We start from the raw sequence: 22,095 nt of genomic DNA, 5'->3' as shown, positions 1-22,095 counted from the left end.
CATGTCAACAAATTAGAATATAACTGAAAAATTTATTTTAAGCTATTCAACTCAAAATGTGAAACTCTACATATTCAGTGATACATTTTAAATATTTCTGTCTTTTATAACGTACAGCTAATGAAACTGCAACAACGTAAGACCATTAAAATCACATTTTTAATAGACACTTTTCTCTCTCCACAATTACGGGTAAGACTGCCGACTTGTCAGATGTCTGGTAGAAAGTCACAGACACAAGGAGGGTAAACCATAAAAAAGACGGCTAAACAAGCTGGCCGTTCAAAGAGTTTTGTATCCAAGCAAATTCATGAAAAAATGAGAGGAAGGAAAAGTTGCAAAAGCAATAAGCATGATAGTCTTGAGAGAATAATGAAATAAGTCATATTCAAGAGCTTGGGTGAAATTTGAACTTATAGGACTGCAAACATGTATATGTATTGGTCTTTTGCAACAATAAATGTTCACAGATTTTCCTCGACGGTTAGCCCTAATTAAATTTTAGAGAAAATATACAATCTCTGATTGTGTCACTTTTTCAATTAAATTAATAAAATAAATGGAATTGCTTTATGATATTCCAATCCTGTTAAAGGAATACTGTGACTGATTCTTTTTTTTTTTTTCTGTAACCAGAAGGCAGAAAAGAATTAAGAACAATTTTCAACTTAAATACATGAAAATTGTGCTTTAAGTGAACATTTATATTGTGAAACAAGCACAGTGTTTATCTGCTCCTTCTCTGGGTGGCTTTTATCCTGCAGGGATTTGAGTATCTGACCTGATCACCAGGAGCTGATAAGATGAGTGCAGTTGTTGTCTTTCATCGCCTCGGATGAAACATTCCTCCGCAATAATTTGGAGCAGCCACACAAGCTGTTAACACAGATAGGTTGATGGCTGAAATTGCAACTTAATTTTTGTATAAAACCGAGTGAAAAAGTTTACGGCAACCATTTGAGGTGAATTCAAGCGCAGTGTTTTGTTTCTTTTTTGGGGGGGACCTAAAGGGAAATGTTTGTTTTATGTAACTTTTCCATAAAAAAGCTTTAAAAAAAAAAAAACATAACCTGCATTCTTGACTCTTTGTCAAAAGATACTATTGACAGCAAAGCATGACAGTTTATTTCAGCAGCAGCTTTCCTGCCAGTTGAGCGATCTTCGTGTCCCTGAAGCTCAATTGAGGAGTTCTTTGTAGCTTTTGTTTGTGGTCACTTTGCTCATGTGCCAGCCAAGTTTGCAAAAAGGCCCAACCAGTTCTCTGGATTGTTAACAACATTTAATCAAAGCTCAATCAAAGTCGCTGGCCTTTCTCCCGCCCCTCACCAGTATGTCAGTCAGAGGGCTTCTTGTCTCTGTCCGCTGACAGATGACCAAAAAGAGGCCTCTGTACCGTCTTATCTCCATCTAACCCTGCTGTCAAATCAACTCTAACATGAAAGAGAGACAAGAACTCCCCCAAAAGTAAACTGTGTGGTACTTTCTCGAATGCAGCAATGGATGCGGGCAAAAGTTCCATGACATAAAGCTTTATTAGTGACCACTAACTTTAAATGCTACGTTTTATTTCCAGCTTTCTTCTTTTTTATTTCCAGCTAATTCAGTTGAGCACAAACAATAAATGCACTGACTGCACTGCATATAATGTTACCCATATGGGAACGGTCAGACGTACAGCTCGGGTTCCCGGCCCATATGCTGACCAGTCCAAGTATCAATCACTGAATCCAAAGGACTTAAAAGAGCCATATTGATTACCGATACAGCATCATAAATCAGGCAGCAGACGTACAATTTTTCACTGCATGGAGACACAAACTGGATTATGTGTTTCTTATGAAATTATTGCAATAAATCTCAAAGACGTGTTGTACAGGACAGGGAGATGGAGATGAAGTCGTAATCAGCCCAGAACGTGGTAGACGTTACGTGACTTGGAACTGGAAAAAAAAAGAAGATAAATCTTCTTTGTGGAATGATGGTGAAAAACAGATATTTTTGTGTTTTTATCTCACCAATCGTGCATCAAGCGTATGATTCAAACACACACACGCTCCATAGAGTGGACACATGTTCATCTGTTGCTTTGCCAAAGGGCATACAGGGAAACCACTGCAATAAGAGCATTTCTAGCCTTGAAATGTTTCCTATTCACTTATTTATCGTCTCCACACACCTCAGCAACATCGAGTCAAGAAGTGTTTCAAGGCTTTTAGTCGTCCAGAAGAAGCAGGACGTCTCAGGGACTTCTCCGCGTCAAATCCAGACAGTTTTTTATTTTTTCTCCTGCTGTAATTTGTGCATGTTTTTTCATTGTATTAGTTGTTTTGCCTGTTTGCTCAGTTTCCATCATAATTTTGTCATTTCTAAGATAAACTCTGCAAAGTTCTGTGCAGTGCAAATAGAGCAACTATTATTTGCCACTTCAGCCCTGAATGAAAAATATATTGTGTTCAAGCACTTGGTTTGCTGTATATTTTTATTGATATTCTTTCAGACAAGCAGTGTAAAATAAACATTTTCATGTTAATATTTCCTAATTGGGTGGCTTCTGAAGGTAATTAAACTAGGTTTTATTTAGCGTTACTGGAATAAAGGGGACACGATACAAATTGTATATCTTACTTTATCACTTGAAATCCCAAGTGATAAAGAAGTTATTGGTTGTTACTTGAAAAATATAACTTTGACTACTTTTTGCAATGTGCTATAATTATTTATGTCATTACAGAATTAATCTTTACTTATCATGAACTGGTTTAGTAACTTTTTGCAGAGTATTAACATTTTTCTTGACTTTATAAACATTCCTAAAATTATTTCTGTTTGCATTCAGCATTTATAAAATATTTTTCCACTGTAGATTTATTGTTGGTTGTCTCCTTTGGTCGTACGGCGTCTACCTTTAACAGCCATTAATAGTTAAAACCCTCCATTGGTCAGAGAGGGAGGTGTTTTTAGGACATGGGCTGACTGAGAACAGCCCAAGGGCCAGATGAAGAATAACTGAGTGGACTGCTTCGGAGTTGGAACATATTGTCCCTGACAGGAACAAACATTAGACTGATAAACAAGTGGCTCGGGGTGAGCGAACATTTTAGAGAAGCAAGCGAGAGAGAAAGACAACAAAATGCAACAGCAAAGAGGAGTCTGGTTGAGCAGAGTCCAAAAATAGTTGCGCTGAGATCTCAGGAGAACTCGGGGAGAAACCGTTGACCATTCAAGCTGTTACCTGAGATCTGCTTCAAGTGTTTTGTTTTGTCGTTTGCACACATCTAGAGATGTTGGTGCTCTGACATGCTCACAAAGAGAAATAACAATTTTTAACCTCTGGATCACCAGGAAGATGGAAGCAGCATGCTCATTACCACACTGGAAGCAAATTACACAGACAGACAGGAGATGAGCAGATATCCACTTTGCTTTGTTCTGTCTTGCAGCACTGTGAGCCTCACCTTGCTTTCTTGTTTGGCACAATGGGAAAGTCGAAAGAAATTAGTCAAGACATTGGGAACAAAAACTGTGGAGCAGCTCCAGGTCTGGTTCATCCTTGGAAACCATTTCTAGATGCGTGAAGGTGCTGCGTTCTTTTGTTCAAACAATTATACACAAGTATAACCATGATGGAAATGTCTGAGCATCATCCCACTCAAGGATGGGTTCTGCATCCCAGATATCAACAGGTTTTTGTCCAAAAGAGGCAGATCAACCCCAGAACAAAAGCCAAAGAACTTGTGAAGTTGCTGCCTAAAACTAGCAAGGCAGAATCATTATCCACATTAAAATGCATCCTGTATCGACATGGGCTGAAAGACCATTCAGTGAGGAAGAAGCCATTACTCCACAAGAAAATAAAAAGAACATGATTGTAGTTTTCAAACACACAGGGACAAACACTGTAACTTTTGGAGACAAACCCTGTGGTCTGATGAAACTAAAGTGGAACAGTTTGGCCATAATGATCACTGTTGCATTTGGAGGAACGCTTCTAAGCCTGGAAACACCGACCCAGCTATGAAGTGGTGAAGTGGTGGTGGCAGCATCATGTTGTGGGGCTGTTTTGCTGTCGGTGGAACTGGTACAGGTGATAAAACAGATGACATCATGAGCAAAGAACGTCATGGAAATATTGAAGCAAAATCTAAACACGCCAGCCAGGAAGTTAAAACTTGGACACAGGTTGGTCTTCCAAAAGAACAATGATCCAAAGAGGTTATAAAGTGATTTCAAGACAATAAAGTCAATGTTTTTGCATGGCCACCACAAGGCCTTGATCTGAGTCCTATTGAGACGTCGTGGGCAGATCTGGAAAGGTGTGTGCAAGTGAGGCCACCTACAGCCCTGACTCACCAGGTCTGTAAGGAGGAATGGGCCAGAACTCCAGCAAACTACTGTGATACGCTTGTGGATGGACACCTAAAAGGTTTGAACCAAGTCATAAAGTTTAAAAGTACCAAATACTGATGACATCAACACATAAATCTCTGGCATATTCTTTCTGTTATTATTGTGGCATTTAGCAAGTAGAAATAATTTAGACAATTCTTACTGACCCAAAACGAGAAGTTTTCAGAGAATGAGAAAGAAAAACAAACCCTGTATGTTTATTTTTATTTGATGTACTGGTATATAATCTTCTGGTTTCCAGTGTAAATATAATGCTGTGGTGCAACTCTGAATGCAAGTGATGTAAAAAGTCAGCTATGGTTATGAGGGGGATTCGGTGAGAGCTGGGGGAACCTTTTATAAAAAGCCAACTTGAAGCAGGAGGCAGAATAAAAACTTGATAGCCTGTTGGGAGGGTTTAATAATGTAACAAGAACATGTGGTCTTGCTAGAGTTAAGTACACTTAGGAGTGCACTCAGAAGTGTTGTGGAAAGGATACCAGATGACAAGTTGGGACCAGGAGGTGCCAGGAAGATGGTTAACAAACTGCAGCTATGAATCTGGGTCAGGTCTGCGACGGTTGAGGAAACGGTTTAAACAAATCCCCAGATCTGATTACCCAACTCACACGAAATAACAAAAGGCTTCGATGCTTCTAGTTTCTACTAAGAAGTTGACATTTGGATGCGTGTATTGAAAACGTATTCATAATCAAGAATTGCACAGTGACGCTATCCGACATGCTCGTTTTAATCATGAGAGTTTTCAATTGTGTGTACAAAAATTTGAGTGCATGTGAAAGTCTGAGTATGTGTGCATTGCCAGTCTGTGCTATCAGGAGGTTTTAATAGAGTAGTATATGCCTTTGCATTTTACATGACTCTAGGGCAGGCTGCTCTCGCTTGTCTGCTCTGTTCAAATCAGATGCCTAAACTGGAGCGCAGAATGGACTTCTGGTCTTCATGCTGTCTCATTCTGAGTGTTGCCTTTATGAGTGAATAAATACATTTACTGCCAAGAACCGTACAAATGTTTTTTTTTTATTTATTTATTTTTTTTTTTAGACATTTTCTGGTTAACACGGTGATATATCATCTGCTCATTATCACCTCTCCACTCTCATATTTCTTTCTCAGGATGAGGGATTGCTGCAACGTCTGCAACGCAGTGCAATCGGCTCGGATTCTGTAGACGGGTTACTTTTACTAAGTGGCAATAAATAATCGACTTAATGAGTCTGCATGGTATTGTCATTTGGATTGAATACAACTGTGTGTAATTGGACCTGAATGTGTTGATTTGAATTTAATTTGGACTAAACCAGTCCAAATTAAATTGGACTGTTTCAGTCCAATTTAATGACAAAGGCTGAAGCTTCTTAGCAATAAATATATTTACCCTTAAATGGAGCTACATTTGCCAGGAAAATGCACTTGTTGGTCAAGCAGCCCTATGTGGCTTGTGACTATGCAAAACCACACAGGGCTTTTTATGGTTCCGTGTTGATCTTAAAAGATCTTTTCTGCTATTTCCAAACAGCTTCTGGTGAAAGAAGTGATGGCTTTGGAAAAACATAGCTTGTTATATAGCAAGTCAGGTTTATTTCTTTAGCACATTTTAGCAACAAGGCTGTTCAAAGTGCTTTACATGATAAAAACAATAAAAAGAAACAAAAATAACATTCAAATGCTGTCGTCAAAATCATCTAGAAAAATCATAACTAAATGTATGTCAAGGACATTAATCGATGTTCCAGTTATCATTAATCAAGATTTAACCAAAGACAACTCCAAACAGGTGGGTTTTTCAATGTTTCAGATGTTTTGCAGTTTTCTGGAAGTTTGTTCCAGATTTGTGGTGCATATAAGTTTCTTCATGTTTGGTTTTGGTTCTAGGAATGCAGACCAGAACCAGACCTGAGCGGTCTGGATGATTGATCCAACAACAGCAACAACGGGTCTTACACAGCGGGGTCCATCAGATGGACTGCACTCATGACCTCAACCCCGTTTAACACAAACAGGGGCTTTGACCTCTAGTTTGTGTCAGAGTGACCAGACGAAGCTACTTTATCTGATTTGTGACAAATGCTACTTGAAGAACAGGATGCTCTCTCGCAGCAGTGTGTGCCCAAGCTGGTGGCCAGTGTGGGTTGCAGTTGCCAGGCTCCTGTGATTGGATATGGTTGGCCGACAGCCTACTGAGGTCCCTGTTTGTTAAATGGAATATGTTGTTAAAAAGTCAATGTCTTCTTTTCTTAAAGATCAATCATTCAGTACGACAATCAATAGCAAGTTTAAATAACTGGATATAAATTGGACATGCTTTTCTTCCAAAATGCTTTAGTGTTGCTGTTATGGGAATAGTTGATACAGTGCAGCAGTATTAAGGTGTGATGCTTAGATTAATATTGAAATCAGGAATGAAACCATTGGTTAATGTGGGCTGTGTTGTTTGGTCTCGATGGCTTGTCTCTAAATTGCAGTAATTCTCATCAGACTGGCCTCTCTAAAGTCTGATGATGCGTTCAGGTGTTCTTGCATCAAGTAAAAAGCAAAGTGATATTAAACAATCACATAGCAGGTGGTCTAATTACTGTGATGAGATGTTATGTCATCATTATGAGTCGCACAAAATCAATGAACCCACTGAAAAAAAATCTACCACTTTATTTGACGAACAAATATTTCGGCAAGCTTATGGACTGACATGACAAATGGTCTTGAGGTAACAGTATCTGGCTTTGTCCTTTTTTTTTCAGGGAATATCCTTCCACCTGCTAATAATAATAATTATAATGTACAATAAATAATAAAGTTAGCAACTTTCACTGTTGCCACATGCTCATTGAGGCGGAAGGATTGTTAAAAAGTCAGTGACTTGATACAACAGACTGGGTTTCCTTAGAGAGAAACTATTACATCCATTAGCATAGTTAACTTGATAAGTTGATTGCATTGTTTTGGAATTATTACTACGTAAATGACTCTGAGTCTGCCTGTATGCTTGAATTGAATTGACAATATTTCAGATTGGATCAGAGTTTTCAGACGTAATGAGCTCCTTCAGGTCTCCGTTTTTTTTGTTGTTTTAAATGTTTTCAGGTCGTCCTGGCAGTCGGCTCTCATCCCATCTGGCCATCTATATTTGTTTTCACAACACAGGAGGAGCATGTCTCTGAGAACCATTCTCACACTTCCCCTCTCACACGCTCCACTTGGCTCCAGTATAGCAAACGGCAAGAAGTCCGAGCTAGTTATGTTTCCTTCACAAACGCTCGATTAATCATTTAAATTTTCATACTTAAAACTTTCCTTTTAGTCCTGTGTGCAGATCACAGGAAGCTACAGCTATAATTTATAACTTTCAGAGATGTTTGGTCTGAAGCCGCTTCCAAAGCCACTACGACCAAGTCGAGTGGCTCATGGGGAACCACAGCAGAACAGCCAGAGGTCTGACGAAGCAATAAGAAAACCTGACTTGCACTTCAAACTATGAAAGCTCTGGCAATATTGACAGAAACCGACTTTAGCTAACAAGCTGAGAACTATCGCAATCATTCTGTGAACTATTTACCGAGGTGAAAAAGCAAGAAATGTCGCTTAGACAGAAACACCAACACAGACCACAGATTTTGCATGATTAATGTTTTTTGTACACAAAATAATAGTGGGTAGACAATGTTTTAATTGGACTGGTACAGCAGTTAAGATTGGCATGAAGGCTTATATGGACTGAACAGATGCACGCCACACTTTTCAGATTTTTTAAAATTATTATTATTTTTATTATTTTGTAAAGCCATGTATACTTTTTCTTTCCACCTGATAATTAAATACTACATTAATGGTCTATTACAAAAAAACTCAACAAAATACATTAACATTTGTAGTTGAAGCATGACAAAATGTGAAAATATTCAAGAGTCCTTAATACTTTTGCAAGTATTAATGACTTTTTTTTTTTAGATAACAATAACAATAATAATTGAATCTTTTAAGGGGTGCCTTTGTCTGGACTTGGGATGAGATTTCACACCATTAACCCCCAACCGCCCACAACCCCCAACAACCCACCTTCATCCCGCCATCCCTGCACCATAAATATTTCAACCTCCAATCTATATTCATTATAAAACACATGCTGAATGCAATGTGCGGTTGTGAGGACACAAGGCTTTTATTTATTCATCTTATTTATTTATATTTCTTTCCTGAGGGCGAGACATTGGTTTCTGTCCATTCTGTGCCTGATTGCTGGCTATTACTGAGCACTTAGAGCCTCCCTCGAACCGGCCAGGGGGGAGCACAGGCCTCGAGAGAGGCACTCTTTACTACTAGGAAGTGTGTCTGTTGCGTGTGTTTTTGTGAAGAGGTATCGGGGACATCGCAAAAGTAATTGTGAATTCGGATGTCTGCTGTGAAACAGAGCGCTGCGACAAAGAAAATAATGTTGTTCAAGTTTTCACAAAAAAAAAACAAAAAAAAAACTTTGGAGACGTTCTGAATGTTACCTTCTTAGTCAGCTGCACCAAAATGGGAAAAAGTAGTAAAACACACCATTTTGTATGCATGCTCCTGCTAGAAATTCATCGTTTCATCGTCCTTATTCAAATCTCTGTACTGTGACCAGAACTACGTTTGTAGCGTATTTTGCTGGGATGAACCCTCACAAAGTAATGCATGGTTGTGAACTGGAAGAACAACGATTCATGTTTTTCAAAACTGTTTGCCAATTTATTTCTCCACAGATAAAGATGCCCCCCTTTACTCTTGCCCCCCTCAAAACTACCACTACCTTCAGAAGTCGTCGAGTAACCAAAAGAAAGTAAGTTAATAGTCTTAAATTTGATGGATTTATATATAACCTCAGTGCATGCCCAGTGAGGAAAGCAATTTATATTTGATCCAATTTTGTGATTCCAACAGGATTTGTACAATCAGCTCTTAAGTTTCTAATAGATCGTATAATCTAGTTTTCTTCTGCTCTGCGCACCTGACCTCTGACGATGTTTGTGTTTAATCTTCAGGGAGCCTTTTATGCAGCACCATCAGAAGAGGCTGATTATGGCAGCACACCGGTGTCGTCTTGGTCTCCTGGGAGCCTCTGTGTGTTGCGGTGCCATAGACGCTTGTAGGTCAACTCTGCAGAACACACGCTACATGTTCTGCTCTGCTTATACGTGGATGACTGCGTCTTGTGGTACAAAACCACCAAGGTGTCCACAAACCTTTCTGTTTCTGACTTCCTGACTTTGTGAAGATAGTCATTGGAGAAAGCAAAGCAAAACTGAGGCATAACTAAACAAAACCTCTTCTAATAGCCATCAAACAACCAGGGGGCGCTGGAGTTCCTACAATTAATATACATTTCAAAACTTCAGATTTGTTTGTCGGAAATGCACCAATAGTTTTAGAAAGTGTAATTTCTGTGTATCTAATTTGTAAGCCATGTCCAATTCCAGTTTTCAACACACGACACAAACGCTGTCAGATGCCACATAAAAATGGTGGCATCTAAATTAAGTGTGGAGAATAAGAACAGAACTTCCAAATCATGACAAGAACAGAGTTAAGTAGGGTTTTTTTTTTCCATCCCTGGGACACACAACAAATGTCTCTATTCTTATGAAGTATGTACCAGTCAGTCATCGATTAGCTAGCCAGAGAAGTAGCCCGATTTTAATTTATTTATTTTTTCAAATAGAAATAAATATTTATTTAAATAAATAAAGTGATTGAAATTGTTTCAATTTCAATCACTTTTCACTAAATTCTACAGATTTATTAAACAATTCAGTAGAGCCAGAGGCTGGGACTGAAGTTGTTCTTACGTCCCAAATACATTTGGGACATTATATTTAAATTTGAAGTCAGAGTTGTACAAACTCTTTTTATCTCATGTAATGAGATAAAGTGAGGAATGAAATCAGGCCAGTATGTAAACAACAGACCTCATCTCTGACAGGTTTTCCACATGTGCATCATTTTCCTCCAGTTGTTTCCGTGTCCAATCGCTGGTTTTCAGAAATCTGCTCGTCAGCTGCAGCTTCATAATTATGACCAGACTTATGTCTCTCCAGCTTAACTTTGTTTTGAATAACTTTGCGTAGTATTAGAGCAAAAAATGAACTTAAGATATTTCTAAAATCCTCTCAATGTTAAGATACTGTGTCATTACAAACATACTTCCTGCTTGTTAAAAAAAAACAAAAAAACATTTCCCTTTTGATTCATTCAGAAATGGGAGATTATCCCATTTAATCACTGTACCACGTCACACTGACAATGTTGTAATTTACAGAGTACCTTGGAAAATGTTTAATTTTTAAATATGATGACAAGGTTCAGAAATGTTTGGTTAAAATTTCAAAAAATGTTTTACACTTATATTGAAGTGTTTGGGGCATATTTTTACAAGCTTCTCAAAATAGTTCAAGTTACTTTTAACTTCCCGAGGGTTTGTACTTGAGTTTTAACGTCATGGCTGAAGTCTTGAGATGTACATCAGTATTTACCCCCACAACATAATGCTACCACTTCCATATTTCACAGACTGGACGTAGTTTTCCGAAATGGAAGTTTCATCCATTTTCCTCCAAATCCAATAATGGTCATTTGGCAAGACACTTTGATTTTGGTTTCATCCGACCAGAGGATTGTAGTAACAAGTAACTGTTACTACAGTTACTTGTAGTAACTGTAGTTACTACAGTTGCTACAGTAGTAACTACAGTTACCACTGTAGTTACTACTATAGTTACTACTGTAGTTACTACAGTTTAATTATGTTTAACATTTAATTATGTTTAATTAAATTAAACATAATTTAATTTTTAAATTATGTTTAAAAATTAAACATAATTAAATTTTTAAATTATGTTTAAAAATTAAACATAATTTTTATTTTAAATAATGTTTTGAGCAAGGTAGAGAGCTTCCCGTAAAGGATTTTTCAGAAAACCTAAAAACTTGTGTAAAAACAGCTTCTCAAATGCAGCAATTTTGATTGTGCGAAGTGTTTAACTTGTTGTCCTGCCTTTCTAACACGAGTCTGTTTTTTTGTTTTTGTTTTTTTTTATTTAGATGTTTAACATATTTCACTTGTCCACATTTACTTGTTTTAGATGTGTGGCCATGTCTGCTGGAGACATGAAAACCCCTGTTCTGCAAACCCCAAGAGCACGTGAACATGACCCAATATCAAATAGCATCTTGTTGTTGCTATGAAGGTGCGTATAATAGTATGGGAATAGAAAGAGTCAACATCCTCTGCTAACTCTTTCTGGTCCTAATGGATCTTTATTGACTGTCATCATGAAACCACAGTGATTATTCCTCTCTGCACACACTGGAGCTCTTTCTCGGGTGTTATGGATAAGTGTCAATACCCCCGCCTTTGCTTAAACGCATCCCTTCAGACTTGGAGCATCCGTCCGCTGCCTCCCGTCCTCCTCCTCCTCTTTCCTCTGCCTTTATCCCTCCATCTAACCTATTGATTGGACTAATAATGTGTTTTCAGCAGCAGATTAATGGCACATTATCCTAACGAGGGTGTCTGAGGGGACAGGACGTGAGGGAGAGTGTTAGAGATGATGCTCTTTAATTGATACCCAGTCTGCATTCGTGGGCCAAAGTTTTCCAGTGGTGAGAGGTTTTTACGTCTGGTAATGAGATAAAACAGACGTAGTCCTAGACATTTTACCTCGGATAACAATTTACTTTTTCATTCAGATAAAATCTTTAGATGACCATAAATTTTAATGACTTATAAGTCACTGGCTTTTTTTTCTTTTAAAGTGCGTTACTTGAATCTAAACCGAGGCAGAAAATGCAACAGAGATTATTGTTAGTGGGCAACATAGAATGAATGTTGCGTAAATGGTAATTATGTCTACTTGCACTTGAGTATCGGTACTTGTAAGCAGTTTGGGAACCCAATTTTTCAAATGAATTATGCAAAGCTTAATTATAAAAATCCCAATTAAATAATAGCAGTGTATCTGTAAAACACTCTGCTATTGTGTTTGACGTAGTTTATGCCCTATAAAATTAATTGATTAAAAGTTGTGCACTTTCACTCTCACACAGCTTCCCTTGCAATTAACTTTTGGACATGTTCCAGTCTGGCCTCACCTTCTCTCGTCCTTGCACTTTTATTTCACTCTGCATCACTTTCTATTATCGGATTTCATCCCTGCTGGCATCTTTCAATTTCCTCCACCAATTTGCATTGGTGGTAAAGGGGACGAAGGGTGGGTGATCCTAAATAGGCAGATCAATGGGCCATCTAGCAGCCCATAATGTATAACACCTACACTGGCGTTGCATTTCAAGTTTCCACCTCTAACTAATAGCCTTGTTGTTTACCAAACAATATGCTGCATCAGGTAGTTTTGGCCTCTGATTTCCCTGCAGGGCTTTGGGACACCCGGGGGAATCCAAGTAGAGAACGGGTCAGCTGGCACAACAGCGTCTTAAATTGTTTGTTTTTTGGGTTTTTTTTTGTGCTTTACTAAACAGTTGTAAGTGTAGGTCTTCATTAAAGTAGGCCTTCTTTCTGCTTTGACTCTTGCATGCTGACGATCGTCTGTCCCGTCATCTTGGGCGATGACCTCTGTCAGATGACACGGAGAGGTCAAGAGAGGCTAAAGAAATGGGTGAGCCCACCAAGGGGCCCCCAAGCAAGTCATGCAGAAAAGGTCCCCCAGGCAGGGTTTACACTGCGACACACTTGGAGCTGCTCGCCGCCTCCTTTTCTTCTCAGGAAACAACGGGGACCCCCGGCTACAGTGAGGCACAGACCCATGCAGCAATACAAACTGGACCGTAGTTTTTCCAATACAAACACACACTCATCAAGCAGCTCTCTCCCTTTCTTCCCACTCCCTCCCTCACGGCGCGCTCTCCCTCCTCGACCCCCGTTCATTCAGACATAATCAACACAGTTGTGCTTCAGTGCACAGATTACGATAATGAGCTATGGCAAGGCGGTAGGCAAGAGGGGAAGCACAGTGAGAGAGGGAGAGGGACGGTGGAGTGACAAAACGAAAAGAGCCGAGTAGTAGAAGCAATTAGTGCTTCTTACAAGTAGCAGTGCTCTGAGTTAATGTGCAAAGTTAAATAAATCATATGTTGTTTAAATGATTCGTCTCCCTCTCTGTTAGTCACCCTTTGAAAACTGATGCTTTCAAAGATGGTGTCGTCTTCCCCAATAAGTGTAAGGTAATTGTTGATAATATGCCATCATGCCACAACTTGTATGTTGCCACTCTGCCAAAATGCCTAACCAGACGCAGAGGATTGTGGGTACAGATGAGTTTAGAGGCTTGAAAACATGAGACAGCCTGACGGGCCTCTTAGTTTGGTAAACACACCTGCCTGCACTCTGTCTTTGAATCCAATGCAAAAAAAATGAACGTCAAAGATCAAAAACTAAGACAAAACCCTGTTCATTTTAACTAACATAGCTACTGAAGGTTAATTATGTAATCAGTGATACAATGATAAGTTCAGATTTTAATACTGATGCATTCAGCCTTTTTGAACCTTTTTTAAACTAAAAACATCCAACAAACACGTTAAGGATAAAATCTACTTCAAGAACAATTTGTGTCTTGTTTTCTGTGCCACGATTTGCTGAATGCATGAATGCTTTCACCAAATCACTACATCAAAAATCAGCATTTATTATGGAGAAAACAGAAATTATTTAAGATGCCTCAATGACCACTTTAAAAAAACAGAAGAAGCAGCAAGGCTGATAATTAAAAACTGTAAAACCTAATATGTGATGCAGTGTTGAGCTCAAGAATTTCCAGCAAATGGTTTTGCACTTTAAAATGGAATAAAATGATTATATTTATTTTAACTACTCTTCCAGATTCAGATACATCTATAAATATCTAATTAGATTTCTGTCTTCATAGCAGAAACACATTATCCCTATCCATTATTATTATTATTATTATTATTATTAGTAGTAGTAGTAATAGACTAGCATTATCTATTTTGGAAAATAATTTGAGTACCCACAGGAAAAAATGGGTTGTAATAATAATAATAATAATAATAATAATATAAAGAAAAATTTACACAAATCACTGTGTATTTTTCCAACTACTTGCACTTCACTTTTTGTTAACTCATCTATCCTTTTACTTCAAATGTGTTTTTAACTGCTTCCTCTTTTGCATGTTATTTTTTTATTATTATATTAAGCTTTTATTATAATTAAATCTTAAATGTTTCACTTGTGCTGGAAAATTTCTTTATAAATAACTGGATTGTATTTGTCTGAATAAGATTCGCAGGAGAGTGCAGTTTTCCTTTGTGATCACTTTCACCTGTACTGATCATGTGAACACAATGGTCTAAGTATGTTTCATAAAAACTGACTTGCTGCCGAGACTGGAATTAGATGCACTTCCTCAAAACAAAATGAGATAAGCCTCACCCTTTTGTCTGCACCTATCATCCATTCGCTGCACGGATCAGCAACTTCCCGTATTTACTGTCTAACCAAGGTAAAGAATTACGATCGTCAAGCCCCTCTTCTGACATATTGCACATTGCATAATTAATACATGCAGATGTAATGCAGTTGCACACCACTCAGAAATGTAGACAGGCATGAGTTCCAGACCTCATGTCTCCATGTGATTACCTTCTAAACTTACCGAGTTCACTTTAAATTTACCAGAAGCATATGAGTGCATATGAGACTCATTGATTTCTTACAATTTACAAATATTTATACTTTTCATAATAGTTTTTAGCTACTTTCAGCAGTACTTATGGTATATTTTTGACTTATCACACTCACTAAAACAGGTGAAGCAGCGTGGGGGGTTTGGATTATGATTCAACCTCAGGTCAATTTATAAAACTATATATTAAAGATTTTACTTGTGTACAATTTTGCAACTCAGGTTCAGTTTGCTTATTTGAACTTTCCACATTGGATTATCATATGAAAAACTGCAAAAGGTAATGAAAACAGCATTGTATTTTACATTTCTCATCTTCATATTATTCCTGAAACAGTCAGTATGTTTGCATATCACAAAATTGAATTAATTCTGTAAAGCTTATTTTTCAACTGTTTAATAACAGTAAAATGTGTAATGAGCCTTCTTGGCAAAGTGGAATAAAGTAAGAACGGATATTTAGAAAAAAATAAAACACATGCGTAAAACTAAATAAATTGTTAACTACATTCATTTAAATACATAACTTTAGTATAAAAAAAAATCATGACAGAAAACGCATGCAGATAGGCTATAGTAATAATTTCTTTGGTGGCTTAGGCTGCAGTTGATAAAATAAAAAAAGAAATACTATTATGCGGTAAACAATAACATGTAACTGATACTGTTTTAGGCCTTCTTCTTGGCTATCAGTTATGCCACCTGTTCTTTTAAAGGCCTTTTCTTCAACTGGAAATAAATAATGCCGTATATGCCTAGTCGTATGTAATAGGAAACTAATTATTTCCCATTAGAGTTGCAGTCTTCATTAAAATGATGACAATTAGAATAAAAAGTTATGGCCGCTAAATGTCTCAAACGCTCCAAAACACTTGGCAAACAGGACAACCAAAAAGAGCCTTTTTCGCACAGGAAACCATTAAAATGTCGTCATACGTCCCCGTCGTACAGGCTGAAGTACTTGCTGGCGTTAGAGAAGCAGAGGTAAGGCGTGCTACTCCCCGGGTACACCACCGGAAGGGGCATGGGCAGCAGACATCTACCCAGCAGGTTGCTCTCTTTATACAAGGCCGGCAGATTCACCACCGACGCCGGTTTCCCAGAGTCGGGGAAATCGCTAGCCGGTCCGTCGATCTCGGTGGAGATCTGGCGCTTCAGTTTATTCCTGCGGTTCTGAAACCATATTTTCACCTGCGTCTCCGTCAGCTGTAGAGAGCTGGCCAGGCACGCGCGCTCTGCGCTGCTCAGGTAACGTTTCATGTCGAAGGTAGACTCCAACTGGAAAATCTGTCTCTTGGAAAAAATTGTGCGCGTCTTCTTTTTGGTCACTATTTTGCTCTTTTTGTTGGGGCTCCCTCCTCTGTGGGGGTCCGTGGGAGCCACCAGCGCTGCTGCCGTCGCGGTGGTGGAGATGGAGCCGCTGTCGTCGCAGCTGCTGTCCCCGCTCTCGAAGCGCGTGTCGGCCGCCTTCCCCTGGTTCCCGCAGCTGATGATGACCGACTCTACCGTTCCGCTGCCGGTGCTCAAAAGCCCTGCAAATTCAGTGAAACTCACTTAAGTAGCCCTTTCTGGTTTCTCCGTGTGTCGGATTGAAAAATTATGATAAATAAGGTAAATTCTCCAAGCTTCTTACCGCTTTGGCTCAACCTGCTGCCCGGGTCTGGCCTCTGCTCTGGGACCGCTTCATCCTGCTGCCCGGAGGAATGACAGCTGTCACAGCTCGTCTTCAGGTTCAGGATGTTGTCAATGGTGAATTTCAGAGAGGCGATGGGTCGACATGGTGCTTCTGCTTTGTTCATATTCTCCTATATGAGACTTTAATTTTTCCTCCACCTCAGACTTTCTCCCTGAACTCTGAACCGGGGTGTTATTCTCTCCGCTGGCGGTGGGACGGTCCTCGCACCATAGCAGCAGCCACTGAGCAGACACAGCTCAGATCTGCTTGCGCTGTTACTACTCGCACCAGACGGAGCGCTTGGTCGTCGCTGATTGGCTCAGAGACTCTGTCAGAATGGACCAATGGCAGTCAGAGAACAGAATCAGATGGGAGAGCCGAGGGGTGTCGTGCTGTTCTTTTTCAATAAAAAACACCTCATACTGTTCTCATCATAGGAGCGGTGTCTCATGGAGTCATTACAGAGCCCCTGGAGAGGATAACATAATGTGATTTTAATACTTCTAATTTAACACCAACTGCATTCCATCATGTATTTTAATTTTCAAACGTCAACGTTGTAAAACATGCACCGTTCTGCACATTTAATTACCGGACTTTTCAGATATATTTAACTATTCTAATGCACAGCTGATACTCGATACTAATTGAACCCTGAAATGTCATTCAAACCACCATATGTCTTTACGATGTTCTTTAATAGTCAGTTATAGGCATTTCGGAATAAATATAGGTAATCTCACACACACACACACACACACACACACACACACACACACACACACACACACACACACACACACACACACACACACACAGTTTATGTATGTACACATACAGTTTGTGTGTGTGTGTGTGTGTGTGTGTGTGTGTGTGTGTGTAGTTTAATTGTGGTTTTTAGTGCGCTGTGTGTATAAAACGTACAAAGAGCACATTTGAAGGGAACACTTCAAGATGTTTAAAATTAATTACCTTCATTTTTAAAAATAGTTTCCAAAATAAAACCCCACATGCTTTATGAGTTGGCTTGAAGAAAGTTAGAAACATTCAAACACAATGTAGGTAAGGATCGGAGCACGATAACAACAAAGACGTACATTTTAGTGCATGATTTATTTTTATTTTTTTTTTCTAATTATGTGAAAATGTGGCAAAGTTGGAAAAAAAAATCTGTGACTTTAAATAGTCTATAAAACTTTTCAAAAATACGTGTATTTAAACATTACATACAACCCGCTGCCGTCAGTCTGGCCGTGCTTATTTATTTGTAGCGTATACAACCTCAGGAACAGAAACCTAGAATATCTCGATGTAAAATTGATGAATTCTTTGTTTCGTATCTTTGGGTGCAGACCGCATTTCCTCTGCAGCATGCTGGGTTATTGCACAATTACATTGACTGAGTGAATATCTGAAGTTTTTTATTATTATTATTTATTATTATTCTCAGTCAGGTTGAGTTTCTACACCAAGCCGGTCATCTGCGAGCTTAACATATTCACGGAGTGGGCAAACGGCGACAGAGGATGGTTGACGGACCAGGAGGGGGAAACTGGAAGTCCGTTCAAGCTGAAACCAAGAACTCCAGTGGAAGTTTGCCTCTCGTGATACAAAATCGGCACTCTGAAAACCCGCTGAGTTGAGTTCGGGATGTGCGAGGCCTCCAGATCTGCCGCCAGCTGCCTTTTCCACTTGTTCCTCCGGTTCTGAAACCAGATTTTCACCTGAGTCTCCGTCAGGTGCAGGGACGCGGCCAGACTCGCTCTCTCAGAGCTGCTCAGGTACCGCTTCAGGTCAAACGTGGACTCCAGCTGGAACACCTGGCTGCGACTGAACACGGTCCGGGTCTTCTTCTTCCGACCGGAGCACGACCCGGACGCTGAGCCCCGCTCGCGTCGTGCGTTCGGCCCACTTGACGCGTCCTCGTTCTCGTCCGTGAGGCTGCCGTCGGCCGTCTTTTGGTCGGCTTCGTCGCTGCTCTCAGTTATCGGTTCGGAAACGGCGGGGGAGTTCCTGTCGCTGGTCGATAGTGCGCAGCTGGGGTCATCTGATGTCGGGCCTTGAAATGAGACAAAACAACATTCCTCATGAGGACAGAAAATCAGGGCAGCCTGTATTCCAAATATTCAGCTTTCTTACGAGTTCTATTGTTTTTTCTAATGTAGCTCATTGAGCTTCTTCAGAAGCGCAATAATATTTAATTTTGTGCCCATGCGATGTCATATCTACACATCCCTGCTTCATTTTATACCCCAGGACAGACCAATTGCGTAATTTAAATTACTTGTTTACTGAAAACGTACTACAGTAGGGTTATGGATCATTGGGGATAACATATTGTTGGATCCTTGGCATCAAAATTATTTTACACATGCAAATTACAATAAACTGTTGAATGTGCACACATAACTTAAAGCTTTTTACAATCATATTTACAGCATTTGTTTTAGTTTATACAAAACACCATCACAGTACAACAAGTTAGCATGTTCTTAAAGTGTTGTCTTGGTACCGCTGACGTACATTAATTATATTGGCGATATAATCATTTCTAAATAGCTGTACATGGGTTATTCTCATAAAATATCTGAGTTAAAATACAACATACTGATATAGTTGTGTGCTTATTTTGAAATTTAGAAAATATCATGTCTGTCAACATATATTCTTCAAAAAAAAACAAAAACAAAAAAAACATAAAGGGCCCCTGAAGGGCCCCAGCCTGCTGCCCAGGTAAATGTTTGCCAACTTGCACCCTTTCCCCTTTGATTCCCGTATTTACCAGTTGACCACGATGAAATCCGAAACATGGGTTCCTCGATCAGACTCCTGCTGGTAGACATTTTTATAGGGGTAATAAAAATTAATTTCCTGGCAATAAGCTGAGTGGAGTTGATGATGCTTGGTTTGACATCGTCACGTGTCAAACCAGGCAGACTACCAAGGTCCTCCTGGCGGGGGCAACTGACACATTTGCTCTCCAAAAGATCTCTGAATACGAAGAATTAACCAAAACTAGAAAATTCAGAAGCGGCGTAAATACCAGCAAGTCAAGTCGTATCTTCCCATCCTCTCGGGCATGTTGATGGGAAAATTATAAATAGTTGGGTATGATAAGCGGCCGGAACAGCAAAAGTACATAAATTATTTTGGCCAGATTGTGAACTTTTGTAGGCTGTTATTTACACCTCAATGCAAATGTGAGTCTTATAGTATTTTTAAAATCAGATTTTCATTTAAATATCTGTGAGCAACCGATTTGACAATTATACCAGCAGCTTGTGATGATGTCAAAGCCATTAAGTGGCACATCAGAGGGAGGGGCGCTCAGTTTTGATGTGATGGTGACAGTGGCACAAATGTCACTAAATGTGCGTAAAATCGTCACATTGTCGTGCCTGATCCACGCATGTAACCCTCTGATGCTTTTTTATGATTTTTACAATGAATAGCAGCAATGACAGAGATTGAACAGGAATTCCGCTTGGAAATGAAACGTGCAGTGAGCAGCACTTTGGCAATCTGAGGCATTCTAGCTTTTACAGTCTGCTGAAGCCAAAACCGGTGAGGAAAAAAAAAAAAAAAAAAACAGAGTCCGCAAAGGTTTAACCCTAGAGATGAATATTATAATATTCGATATTTAATTATTGGCTTTTTACGCACAGTTAAGCAAAGACAAATTAAACAAATGTACAATTCTATTTTCAAATGTAATATCGAGTATTAACCAAACAGAATCGACTTGTAAATTTAATGAAGTAATATGTACATTTTAATATTCAAAAGCTTGGGACGCTTTGATTTCCCCTTTTCCGCAGCGGACTAAAAATAACCAAAGCTTTGTTCATTGAAATGTCATTTTCATCTTATCTTTACTCACTGCGTGGTGTTTCAAAAGCCCCGATGTTCACCACAGTCCCATCACGGGTCCACTGCATCGGAAAGTCTCTGTACGAGCAGCGGGACGTGGCGCTACAGCGGTCCAAAGCCGAGGGACTCTTGTCGGTGTCGTGTGCGCTTTTCTCCTCGGCTTCTGCCGATGCCGACCCCCGTTTCTCCCATCCCTTGCTCAGCAGATTCTCTATAAAAAACGACGAGCCTCTCGGTGGAGCGGGAGCCCCGTTGTCCGTCGGCCTGTCTTGCATCCTTTCTTTGATGTCACGGAGCTGTTGCGCAGATCGCCAGCGAGCGGATCCTCTTTCAATCGAGCGTTATCTAAAGTCCAAGCGTTCATTTCAGACGTCGCTGCCTTCGCAGCGCGGCCGAGACGGGGATCTCCTCCTCGGTGCGGGCGGGATGAGGAGCAGACAGAGATGGAAGCGGCATCACCCGGAGATAAATCTAGTTCTGAGATTAATGAGCCGAGGAGACATCCAGCGATTGGACGAGCGCGGCGGCGAATGACGGTTTCTAAGGAGAGAACGACAGTGTCTCGTGCGTTAGTGAGTGTGTGTTTGTGTTCACGTGCAGGGCAGTCCCTCGAGGCCATGCAGACCAGAGGAATCTCTCTGTCCGAAATGCCGCAGTTTCTTGATTTGGGTCAGTTAAAGTGCAATTCAAAGGGAATATCTGTTGCCCCTTCAGTAAAAATAAAGGTACTCTGTTTCTCTCTATCGTTTAATATTTAAAGAAAATATAGGTTTTTCCAGTTCTAAGAAAGCTTGTTCGGAGTGCTTGGACTTTTTTGGACATGACTAACTGCACCTTGGAGATGGCTAACCTGGACCAAATTCTTATGTCAGTTTTGATGAATATTACTGAAGTAAATTTTTCTCTTTTAAAGATGCTGATATAATCAGTCAATCAATCAAGTTGATTTGTACAGTACATTGGACCTGAAAACAAACACACACACACACACACACACACACACACACACACACACACTTGTACTTTTGACAAGTACCACCATTAGAATCAACACAGATGGAATGTGTTGCACAATTTTCAATTTATTGCAACTCTAAACACGTGGGTTTTTAGTTTGTATTTATAAGAACTTAATGTTTCAGCTGCTTTTTTTTTTTGCAGTTTTCTGCAAGTTTATTCCAGATTTATGGTGCATAGTCTTGGTCCTGCAGACCTGAGTGGTCAGAAAGGCTGATACAACAACTGAAGTTGTTCAGTGATATAAGTAAAATTTATTTTCCTCAATAAAGGCCATAGTAAACATATCTCTTATTTGATGCACAGCATAAAATATGCATCCATGCTTTTGTCCAAAACAAATTTTATTTCCAGCTGATATGCATTTTGAGAACATTTAAGGATTAAATAAAGTAGTTTTACCAAACTGCCTTGATGTTTCATCATGTCCACGACAAT

At 39.5% G+C, this 22,095-nt stretch overlaps 2 protein-coding genes and 1 long non-coding RNA gene across 4 annotated transcripts in view; 1 reads left to right on the top strand and 2 right to left on the bottom strand.

Moving 5' to 3' along the window:
* Positions 1-13,995, top strand: part of LOC103132222 (uncharacterized) — a 37,048-nt gene extending 23,053 nt beyond the window's left edge. Inside the window, exons 2-6 of one of the 2 annotated variants that reach the window (XR_475527.2) lie at positions 9,138-9,214; positions 9,417-9,520; positions 11,514-11,618; positions 12,805-12,842; positions 13,011-13,995. This is a non-coding gene — a long non-coding RNA (uncharacterized LOC103132222). The remainder of the gene's footprint in view (positions 1-9,137; positions 9,215-9,416; positions 9,521-11,513; positions 11,619-12,804; positions 12,843-13,010) is intronic. The other variant, XR_475524.2, reaches the window with a different exon arrangement.
* Positions 13,996-15,248: 1,253 nt separating this feature from the next.
* hmx4 (H6 family homeobox 4) lies at positions 15,249-17,048 on the bottom strand. Its single transcript, XM_007543984.2, has 2 exons — positions 16,729-17,048; positions 15,249-16,627 (listed from the first exon to the last, which is right to left on the bottom strand). The coding sequence occupies exons 1-2, from the start codon at positions 16,892-16,894 to the stop codon at positions 16,026-16,028; spliced, it is 768 nt and encodes a 255-aa protein (XP_007544046.1). The 5' UTR covers positions 16,895-17,048; the 3' UTR covers positions 15,249-16,025.
* Positions 17,049-18,213: 1,165 nt separating this feature from the next.
* Positions 18,214-21,443, bottom strand: hmx1 (H6 family homeobox 1). Its single transcript, XM_007543975.2, has 2 exons — positions 20,651-21,443; positions 18,214-18,829 (listed from the first exon to the last, which is right to left on the bottom strand). The coding sequence occupies exons 1-2, from the start codon at positions 20,913-20,915 to the stop codon at positions 18,234-18,236; spliced, it is 861 nt and encodes a 286-aa protein (XP_007544037.2). The 5' UTR covers positions 20,916-21,443; the 3' UTR covers positions 18,214-18,233.
* Between the last annotated feature and the right edge of the window lie 652 nt (positions 21,444-22,095).

This window comes from Poecilia formosa, unplaced genomic scaffold (assembly GCF_000485575.1).
Source record: "Poecilia formosa unplaced genomic scaffold, Poecilia_formosa-5.1.2 Scaffold11, whole genome shotgun sequence".
NCBI classification, from domain to species: domain Eukaryota; kingdom Metazoa; phylum Chordata; class Actinopteri; order Cyprinodontiformes; family Poeciliidae; genus Poecilia; species Poecilia formosa.
The sequence above is the reverse complement of the archived record's forward strand: the minus strand, read 5'-3'. Positions and strand labels throughout refer to the sequence as shown.

Coding starts and splice junctions, on each gene's coding strand:
- hmx4 (XM_007543984.2), bottom strand. CDS start 16,894: ATGAACAAAGCAGAAGCACCATGTCGACCCATCGCCTCTCTGAAATTC. Junction 16,628..16,728: donor CAGCAGGTTGAGCCAAAGCG/GTAAGAAGCTTG, acceptor CTGAATTTGCAG/GGCTTTTGAGCACCGGCAGC.
- hmx1 (XM_007543975.2), bottom strand. CDS start 20,915: ATGCAAGACAGGCCGACGGACAACGGGGCTCCCGCTCCACCGAGAGGC. Junction 18,830..20,650: donor GGCTTTTGAAACACCACGCA/GTGAGTAAAGAT, acceptor TCTCATTTCAAG/GCCCGACATCAGATGACCCC.